General features: G+C 42.0%; 1 protein-coding gene across 1 annotated transcript; it reads right to left on the bottom strand.

The window, feature by feature from the left end:
• Positions 1–7269, bottom strand: LOC308148842 (WD40 repeat-containing protein SMU1-like; the record flags this gene model as incomplete). The annotated part of the gene is made up of 12 exons (XM_080520373.1): positions 7138–7269; positions 6008–6218; positions 5769–5921; positions 5571–5687; positions 4603–4728; positions 3583–3702; positions 3357–3473; positions 3025–3152; positions 1326–1452; positions 1008–1169; positions 310–462; positions 1–99 (listed from the first exon to the last, which is right to left on the bottom strand). Exons 1-12 carry the CDS (start codon positions 7161–7163, stop codon positions 1–3), a joined length of 1539 nt encoding a protein of 512 aa, XP_080376499.1. The 5' UTR covers positions 7164–7269.
• Between the last annotated feature and the right edge of the window lie 4045 nt (positions 7270–11314).

Below are 11314 nucleotides of genomic sequence, written 5' to 3'. Positions count from 1 at the left end.
TCAGGGTTTCCATAGCCTCAGCAGGCCGTCCTCGCTGTACGTGGCAATCAGATTTTCGTGTGGGTGGTGAGCGATACCGATTACATCTTTCTCGTGAACCTGTGGGCGCAGACAAAACACAGGTCAGCGTATAGTCTCCTTCACATATCAGTCTCACCCTCACTGACACCAAGTATCCAATGAGGCCAATAAATACCTCCAAGGGGGGGAAAAAAGGCAGCTTGATTTTTTTTTTTTTTTAAATAAGTGAGATAAACAGCCTCCTCTCCCAGACTTTGATCATTACTGAGTATTAGCAGCAGCGCTTACGGTCAGCGTTTTCTCCAGCTTTCCTGTCGTGTAGTTGAAGCAGTAGAGCACTAAGTCCTCCCCCACACAATAAATCCATTCCCCACGTGGTGACAACGTGCAACACACAAAGTCCGTTCCCTCCTTTCTGTCTGAGCTGAAGGTTTTCACACTCTGAGGAGGGCAAAGAGAAAACATCCACAAACTCAGATGTCATATAGGTGCAAAACAAATGTCATTATTGCACTGTTTTGGTTTCACTACGTTTTAAGCCTATAAATGCCACTATCTAAAAATAAATACAGACTTTAAATATCCATTCTATTCCTAATTATAAGCTATTTTTAACCGCTTTGAGCTCTAAGCATCACATTCAAGACAAAGATTGATTATCTTCTCATCAAACAAGTCAACTTAAAGACGTCATCTTGAAGGAAAAGCTCATTTTAATGATATTGTGATCATTTTAGTTGCCTATCTTGACCAGCTGTTCAGATTGAAAGAAGTTTTTGTATCATAATAGATAATTATCTTCATAGCAATTCATGACATTGCCTTCAGCTGCAGGTATTTTTCAATGGACAAATGATGAACTAAAGCGGCAATCTTACGATCCACTGCGAATGCACTCCTAATCCCCACCAACAATGAGTATGATGTAATCGTTACTCAGTAGATTTTGAGTGTGGATGACGTGCGATTATTTGCAGAGCGCTCACCTGACCGTGCATGCTCATGACGAATACTGTGTTGGAGTGGTTACAGATCAAAAAGTGCTCTGGGTTTTGGGGGACAGGAATCACATTGTTGACCGGGACGTCTGATGTTCTCGATAGAGATTTGAATGTGTGGATACATTCACAGGATTTAGTGTCCCAAATCTGAAAAGCATACAATAAACAATCAAATGTTTTCATTCTGTGAGAATTTACTCATAATGAATGTCCATCACTCTAGTCCTGAATCAAAGAGGCTAATTTGTATGATTAGTGTGAAATCCTTTAATTATCGTGCCATACTATTACTGCTGGTTGTACCTTGACGGTGCCATCAGATGAAGCACTGATGATGTGAAATCCATTCGGAGTGAAAGATGCATCATTTACAAATGATGAATGACCATTTAACTCCTTTAGTGTCTTGCCTGACCTCAGTTCATGGATCCTGAAAATAACATAGTTAGAAAGGTGAGTATTTAAAAGAGATCGAAATCAATGCACTGCTGAATCATTTGAACAACCTGCTATTAAACTCTAAAACATGATTTTTCTTGAGAGCAGACAAAAAAACAACATGCTGCAGAGCTGCTGGTGGGTTATTTTTAGCTGCCGCCGAGTGACTGGGTGCAGATTAGCAAAACCATGACAAAATGCCTAATGCTCACGGATTCACTCCATCTCCCGGCGGAAGATTTACCATTGTAAACAATTCTCCAATCTTGTGGAACTACAAGTGGAGGAACCCGTTGCAGTTTCGTGCCGCAGCACATGGTTTCTGCGCTACACCCACACAGCACATGTGCTCCCAACACAGTGCAGAGGCTCAGCCCACACCCTCCAGCAGTCAGAAATAACATTAAAACACCTCAGCTATGAAGAAGATTCAGCGTATGCATTAGACAGGTAGTCAGAAACAGACACCCACACACTTCGGCGCGTCTTCACACTGAGATGAACTGTGTATCTGAATAATGTGATGGCTGAGACTTGTCTAAGCCTTTCTAGACCTTAGAAAAGTTTAACTGGCAAGAAATTACAAGGACAAATAAGGAAATAAAGCCACTGAAGAAACAAGTTGTGGTCTGTTAAATCATATTTTTTGAATAACTGTCTATTTATCTGCATGTATGCTGAAATATTATAATCCCAGATAATGTGATTTGTACATAAAATATGAACCATCTTACCACAATTCCCAAGATATCATTTCACTCTTGTTGAAAATATCATACATTGGAGAAATCTCTATGTTCACACTATTCATTAATGGGCTACTATTCATAGGCAACTTATGTGTAATAATTGTTTCACTATTAATAAGTATCCTGCAATAAATGTTGAGTATGTTTTTATAGGCAATTATAGCAAAAATATTGATAAAAGTGCAGTAAATGTGACACTTTGCAATAAATAATTTAAAAAAAACTTGACTCAAGAAGAAATGTCTGCTTCTGTTTTTTATACTGTGTTTGTTAGTTATATTCTTTTCCACATTGTGTTAATCTTCTATGGGATGTAAAAATACCTTGCTGTCTTTCCTCAGCTGAAGTGTGCAGCTTCAAAACTTTTATGAATCATGTTTGAGGAAAGTCATATCTCTCACTTCCCGCCCACAGCAGACAAGCCAGAAATTGAACAAAGACTTCACATTTTTTGTGAAATCTCTACAAATACTGGAGACTTGAGAACAGTTGGCTTATTTGAGGAATTGTATTTGTTTATCGCAGTAAAGTTTTAATTCCTATCAGAATTCGTGTTGCTCCCCGATCTAAAGTAATGTTAACAGTTTGTGGTTCTCTCCAAATCCTGTGAATATTACCTAAAAGGTCACAGCATGTTCACAATGTGTCTAATATGAACAAAGTTAGTACTCAGATTGTCAGTGTCAATAAAATACAGAGTGCCACACACCTACACACACCATCCTAAAGAAAGGTGCTCTGATCCATACTAGGAAACAGAAGCTGCAGATTGGTGACTCACTGAACAAATAAAACACCACAACATAAAACCTCACCTGATCGTCTGGTCAAAAGAGGCACTGAGGATCTGGTTGCTGTCCTTTGTGAAGCTCAGACAAGTCACACCTTTGCTGTGAGCATGCTCAAACCGGCGCAGGCACAGGCCACTCTGGATTTTCCACACCTGCCCCCGTGAACACATTAGTTATAAGACATCATTAGCACCTGCTAATATTTGTTTAATTGATTTTTGTCTTTTTATGACATTGTGTAAACATTTTTTTCTTTCATACAGATATTAGGATCCCTAATATTGGATAAATCAGTGGTTGTTTACATCATAAGTTACATAAAATTTAATAAAACCAAAAAAAAAAAAACTTCCCACCTTTATTTTGCCGTTCTGTGCTCCAGTGGCCAGTAGATCTGTATCCTGACTGAAGCACATACACAGCACCGCATCATCCATCATCATGAAGCTGTCCTGGGCCTGATACTTTAAATCCTAATTCATTGATGCAAACAGAGAATACAAATCATGAAACACACCAAAAAATATGGTTAGGGTTAACCACAACCCACAAAAACAATCTGAAAAATGGCTTGATTTTTACCTTGCTGATTTTTCCAGTGTAGAAGTTCCAGACCTCAATGAAGCCATCAACTGATCCAGTCACTAAATACTTTCCATCAGGTGAGAAACGAGCACATTCGACATGCGACCGTCGACCAAACTGCAGATTTAAATGACACATAGAAAACTCTGCATTTACTCTTGCAAACATCAAGCTCTCTGATTTCATTTTCAACATTGATATATATCAAGTGTATGGACTGCACAGTGGTGTAGTGGTTTGCACTGTTGTCTCATAACGAGAATATGGTCTGTTTGTGTTTGAGCATTTGGGGAATTTTCATGTTATTCTTGTCTATGCATGACTTGTGTATCTCTCCCTCTCTCTCCCTCCCTCTCTGTTTTTCCTCCAGGACAGGATCTGCTCCAGCACATCTTAGGCTGGATAAATTGAGATAGAAGATGAATGGACAGTGTATCATAAAGTATCATATGACCTTAAGAAGTCATAAAGTCCTCTAACAGGCTCATTGTGTGCGAGCTGACCACTCTCACCTACACTGTGACCTTCTGCAGCTCCATCTGGATGCAAGTGATGAGAGCACAGCATGACTAAAGAAGAACCTTCAGGGGACTAATGCAATTAGTTGTGTGTGTGTGTGTGTGCATGTGCACGTGCCCTTGCTTAAATATATTTGTGGAGTCATGACAGCTTTATGTAAATGTGGGCTCTGACTGACCTTGTAGAGATTAAAATGCTAGACCACAAAATATTTTCCTTTTTCTTCAATATTTTTTAAGCTCTCTACTCTACTCCTTAAGTTAACAAGTGATCTCAGGGCTAAAGTTTCAATGTGGTTACTCATTCAGTTGTAATGTTTAAGGTTCGGGGAATAAACTGAGTTTATTCAAATGAGTTGGCCCCAAGTGTAAAGCTGTTGTTTACCATGAAAAGTTCTTTAAACAGCTACAAAATGTATTGATGCAACTTTGTGTATATGTGGACAGATATGAATGTAGAATGTGCGTTTCTACGTTCGCCCGATGTGGTGTCTGTTACCTTGATGTGGCGGTACAGCTGCGTTGGATAGCTTTCTTTCTCCAAGAGAAGCTGCTTTTTGCTGCCAGATGTGTTGATGTTTATGTCCGGGGAGAGATGACCTGGAAACTGCTGCAGCCTCAAAGACTAACAACAAAGTGGTGGAAGAACACTCGTCATGCATCAGTCCTGTGTGGCTGGTTACACATCTATATCACAATCAGAATCCAAACAAAATGATGTGTCGCTCAAATCGCTGCGAGATAAGTCAAGTTACTGTCACATTGTCCTTTCATATGGGCCGTATGTAAGATAACGTAACAAAGTGAGCTTATCTCACTTTTCTTTTGTCAAAAGTTTCTAAAGTGAGCAAACAACATAAAGAGGAAAATATGAAGTCCATTCAGTACATCACTTTATACTGCTTTAATAAACTATTGCTTCGATAAATCCTTCACACTAGCAGCCACTCAAATTTAACCCCCCCCCCCAAGTCTTTCACTTAATTACAACCAAATGTTTAACATTCTTGGATGTATTACTTGGAAAGCTATTAGTTGTCATCCTTGTACCAGAGAGCGAGCTACAGCGCTGAGGGGGTGTGACTGAATTCCCTTTGCAGATTAACAAAACAAATGATCTATTATGCGTGATTTAATTTTGCTGCACAACAATATTACTTCAAAAATACCTCCTGTGAATTAAAAACACTTCTACATCTGAGAAAGAGTCTTCATGCAGACACCCATTGCTAAAAGTTAGAAGTCATACATACACATTTTTTCTTTTTTCTCAGCCTTTAAGAATGACTGATAAACATTTTGTGCACAACAGTAACAAGAGCGAGGAGAAAAAAAAAACATACAATGACGGAGTTTGTTTAGTGTATTTATGTCACAGGCTGAGAGCTTGTTGAGAATCGATTGAGTTACTCTCTCTGCCATGTAATTAGACTGAGTATTGAGAAAACTATTGATTAGTATACTCACACCGACTTGTTCCAGGAGCCCAATGAGACGAGATGGAGGCACCACGCTGACCTCACCCGTAAGAGCCTCGGCTATCGCCCTGCGACGCTTCTCCTTGCTGCTGCCTTTTGGATACGCCTGCAGTGAGAATGGTGAGGGTGTTAAGTTGAAGAGGCTCACTCCAAAACCAGCTCCTGAATTAAGACGTGCGTTACTTACCTCACGGGGGTCGAAGTACGTGCACGTTAGCAAGCTCTCCAGATGCCTGTACCGGTCCGGCTGGGTCTGCTTCAACATGATCATCGGGTCCGTTTGTCGGAGGAGTGAACGAGCAGCACCCACTTCTCGCATCTCAATAAGTTCCATCACGACCTTTAGAAGGGAACAGTGCAGATCAAAAGCTGCTATGTTACAAAATACAACCAGGGCAAGTTTGAGCAGAAGAACAGAAAACATACCTGCTCATAGAGATCAATCAACGTGTTGTCAGGCAACTTGAGGGACTCGATGGCCAGCAGGACGGAATCCCAGTGGCCTCTGTTTATGTCTGCAATAAAGCTGTCAATGCTTTCCACTGTGTTCAGGGAGACCGTGGTTTCTTCCTGTAAGGTTGTCAGTGTTCGGTAGAGGTTGTTCTCCTTAAGGTACTGCATGATCAGACGGATTACGCTGCAGAAAAGAGGGAAACGGTTTCAACCAAGAGCTCACTGGGAACACAGGCTGACATAAAAACCATAAAAACAAATTATCATATTTGCAATTTGTTTGTCAAGAGGACTAAAAAAGCCTGCCTTTTATGGATTGTTGTATGTCTCCCTTTCTCCAAGACATTACATTTTATGGTTCTCTGTGTATCAATTTTTGCACTCACACACACACATATTTTTGCATCAAATGTCTTTCTATGCACCTTCCCACAATAAGACACCCCCTCCCCCCTCCATAAAAAGAGGGTGGGTGGGGGGGGGGGGGGGGGGGGGGGTAAAAACATGACTTTGTTGATGCTTACAGGCACTCTCCCCCCATGCAAACTGTCCAATAAAAGACGCCCACCCACGTGTTGGGGCATGCAGGGAAACAGTCTGGACCCTTCTTTTGTTCAAGATAATGTAGCTCAGCGTCACTTTTTGAGCATATCTGCTTGGGAATAATAACAATGTGCATGCTTTACTAACCACAATAAAGATAAGAATTAATATTGAAAGGTCAACGCGACTGGGTGGGAGTGTCCCCACTCAACCCCACACGGGTGTACAAGCTGTCCAGAGAGAGCTCAGACAGCAAAATACATATACAAAGATTCGAGTTGCATTAAAATTAAAAATGCTAAATCGATATTACACATTTACAGACATATAAACATCACAGCAACAATATAATGTACTACTAAGTGCCCAAAAGGAGACACTATTTACATCCCAGTGCGTAATGCGTAACAAACCCACACACTTTAAGCAAATGCTGTGTTTTCTTTTTGCATGATCACACAGGTGGTCTTAAAGCATGAGCAACAAACACTTTCCGTTTAAGATCAGGCAATAAAGTTGCAATCGGTACAGACACAGATGAAAACAGAGTGCGCACTTACTCCGCAGGCTCCATCTCCACAGCCATGCTGATGTTGCCTCCTGCTGTTGCCGCACTGGACTGACGGTGTGGCGGCTCGGCTCGGCGCTCGCTATTGCCACGTGAAAGCTGCGGGAGGAGGACCACCCACTACACGTGCTTCTCTTGTGTCTCGGAGTGTTGGCGACGAGCAGCAGTCCCGACACCTTGTGACTTGCCGTTGCCGCTTCGCCAAGCCTCCGCAGCTACACCCCCTCCTCCTCCTGACGCAGACGGCTGGAGACGGAAAGATGTTCCCGGGCACGTTGCGCGCAGGAGACAGGGATGCTGCAGCCGCACTTTCAGGGTACACACCCACAACAGCAACATCAGCACCACCAAACCTTGTGGCCAAGAGCGTGCCGCCCCCTCCCCAGTGCGCCCTCATGAAGCGATCGTTCAGGAGAAGGGAGATATTTGGTGGTCGCTCCCCTCATCAATATGCAGACACAGAGCTGAATGCGTCTGAGCCTATGATCACTGCCTTATTCCACTATGATTAATAGACATTACCACGTTTGTCTCTAATCACACGTGCCGCGTAATGGCTTCCTGCACTTCGAATGTTAATGAGCCACTTCAGTGAGGGTTTTATTTAATCCGCCTGCTTTTCTCGTTCACCTGTGATTCCAAATGAAGGAAAGCGCGAGCCTCGTTGAACCGCGATTTTTCGTCCTGGAGTGCAACGGAAAAAGAAATCCTTCCAGGATGCATGGGGAAAGCAATGTAAATGATACGATCTCATTTTAAAATCTATTAGGAAGACGGGGAGATTCACAAAGGAAATTTGACCTCAGCTCTGACCAAAAAAAAAAGTCTGTCAAGTATGATGTTATCTCTATGTCTGCAGATGTTCATGTCTGTCGAAAAGAAAAGCAATTAAGGGTGCAGTAAGCATCAGGTTATTTTACAAAGTACATACATACATACATACATACATACATACATACATACATACATACATACATACATACATACATACATACATACATACATACATACATACATGCATGCATGCATGCATACATACATACATACATACATACACACATACATACATATTTTCGTCAAAAAAACAGATCTTGCTTCCGCACCCCTTTCCTCCGAAGCAAGGTATGTCAAAGTTCCTAGAAATAACACAGTGCAAACGAACAAAACGTAACCAACATACATATAACAATAGTACAAGAATAGGTTCACAGTTGTTTAGGTGTTAGAGTGTTCTAATGTGATGTGCATAATGTGTGTGAATCTATGTGTGGATTTAGGGTGGTTATTATGACTTTGGCAAAGGAACTAATTTCGAGTCTGTCTTTGCTTTGATGCACCTGATGGCACAGGTCAAACAGTGCAAACCAGGGTGTGAGCTGCTCTTCTATTATATTGTGATACAAAACCTCACACTGAACATAAGCAGGAAGAGTTTTCTGTTTGAAATCTAAGGGGGTTTAGCTATGCATGTTCAATTTCTACTCATGTCGTGTACATTGCATCCTGATTGATGTAGTTAAGCTTTATACAGATATAGCCACCCATCTTCGTTTTATCCAATTCAGAATGGCCAGTATCAGTCAAGAAAGTCCAATAGCAACAACAGTGGAAGTTACAATGAGAAATAAAACAAACACATGCATCAGTTATGGTGTTTTTTTTTTGTTTTTTTTAAGTAGCTGAAAACACACTTCCACAAATCAGATTTTAAAATAACGTATTCATTCATAGTTCCAGTTTCTCTACTGTAGTGAAGTATCGCGAGACTTGGAGTCTCGTTCATCCCAGGTGAGCGCTAATTGAGCACGGAGTCGTGCTTTATAAAAATACGGTTCCTCACCTTCCAGCTGTTTGCACATCACTTCAGTTCTCGGGCCGTTTTCGTTAACGAGTAAAGCCTTTTAAAGCTTTCCTCTCGGTTTCACCTTCTATTCTTTGTGAGACAGCTACAAGCATGTTTAGGAACAACAACAACAACCAGGTGAGTCCACAGCTGAGGCGACTTAATTAATCACTTTTTAATTTCTGAGACTTAAACCACTTGAGATTAAATCTCATTTAATTCTAAATTCCCTGCAGAATTAACACTTTATTACTGATCTGCACTAATGCAGAAGGTGGAGCTGCAGAGTGCTGCTGCCAGGCTGGCTCGGCTTCCCCTGGTCCGGTCAGCCTGCGACAGACTGTCGGTCCTCTACACCGGCACCAAACGCTTCCATCCCGGATTCACGTCGGTGTGCGACGTGCTGGAGAGCCACGTGACGGCCGCCTGCGTGACTGCGTCACCGGTTATTGAGAAACTGGAGCCGCACAGTGAGTCCTCTGGCCTTATAAAGTGAAAATATGTAGTCATGTTGGTAATCCAGCCTCTAATTCCCCATTTTTTTTTCACACAACAGCTGCAAAACACTCATTTTAATAGTGGAAAGTTGTGGTACACCACAGCGTAAATACTGGAGACTGGCATAGGCCCCGTGCTGAAACTTCAAGCAAAATAACGTGCTTATTAATGATTTAGCCCAAGGTGCAGTTTCAACACATCTGCTGTGTGTTTCCATAGTTTGCATTGCAAATGGTGTGGCTTGCAAAAGTCTTGACTGGTTGGAGGCTTCATTTCCTGTGCTCCTGTCCCCCACAGATCAGGTAAGCTCTCGCTTTTAAACTCCAGCAAACTAACCTGCACATTTCCTCCGCAAGGATAAACTCTTAACTCCTCCCTTAGGTTGTTGCCTCTGCAAAGAACAAATTGCATGACATTCAGGATGCAGTGCTGCACAGACTCCTGAGGGTGATGACTGTGATGCGTCAGGGTGATGACGGAGTCAACCTGTCTCTTGTGAAGAGGGCCATCACCATGGCTGACGTGGGAATGGACTCTGCTCTGTGCTTCTCGGAGGCTCTGTTAGAAAAGGTCCTTCCCCCGGAGGAAGCTGAAGGTAACGGTGTTTAAATATCTACTGTGAAAAAAAGTCGTATCATTTGTCTTTATTTGTTCATAGGATTAGACAACAGGTCCGTGGATGGTTTTGATGTTGCCAAAGTCCCAAAATGGTACCATGAACGAGTTGCGATTCTCGTGGTCAAATTGTGTAGGAGAACCTACGGTGTAGTCGGATCCACGGTTCAGCCTGCTCAGGTGAGTGGATCTTTTGACTTGCCATGACTGAAGCAGCGTGAACATTTCCAGGACCTTGACACTGAAACAGCCAATTGATTTGAAACCATATTGGTTCTTATGCGGTATTGTCTTCCTGTGTAGATCCATGAGGGATTGGCCAGCCCTTCTGCTCTGATGCAGGACCCACAGACCAGCTGCATGGTTTTGATCTGGAAACTTCAGGCACTTCCTGAGTACCTGCAACGCCAGGCCCTGTCTGTACTTTGCTTCGTCTTCCATATGTACCATTTGATCTTCCCATCCCAGCAGGCTTGGCCTAATGCCGGGCGCCACCTGAAAACTTCCCCTCCAAATCCCTCACCTCAATCAAACCTGGTCAGAGGGACCAGGCCGCCTCCCACTACCCATCGATTGAGGCACACCAGGCTGTCCATGTTTGATGATGGCTGCAACCTTGAAGGACGTCTACACCGTTGATGTGGGAGACTTGAATTTGTGTATCTGCACCTTGCAAGTGTTTAAAATTAAAATATTTTCATTGTATCTGCACTGTTATTTTGCTTTCTTAAAGCTCCAAGAGATGGAGATCATAGAATAAATGCTTAATTGTGCAAGAAGTCCTGAAGGTCAAGATGATAAATCAGGGATGGGCAACTATTCTTAAAGGACCACATAAATTGGCACTATGTTGAGGTGCACCTATTAAATACTTGATAGAGGGTGATTCTCATGAGTCTTGTCACCAACTGCTTGCAACCAATGCAAGAGAGCCAATTACAAATTAAAAGATTTCCCAGTGAATAATGGGCACAGGTCTTTCCCCTGCTAAAAATTGCACTGAAATTAAATTACTTTTTAAACGGGATGACTTCCTGGAAATTTAAACTATTCACATCTTGCATCCTTTCCTGGAAAGTGCCTCTGAAATTTCACTATGCAAATATATTATGGAAAATGCATGAAGCTCCAGGAAGAATATTCATGACCCATGTTGGGCACCTTCACCAAAACTGATAACACATTTATTGGAACTAAATTAAGAGCCATCAAC

This window comes from Blennius ocellaris (assembly GCF_963422515.1).
Source record: "Blennius ocellaris genome assembly, chromosome: 3".
NCBI classification, from domain to species: Eukaryota; Metazoa; Chordata; class Actinopteri; order Blenniiformes; family Blenniidae; genus Blennius; species Blennius ocellaris.
The sequence above is the reverse complement of the archived record's forward strand: the minus strand, read 5'-3'. Positions and strand labels throughout refer to the sequence as shown.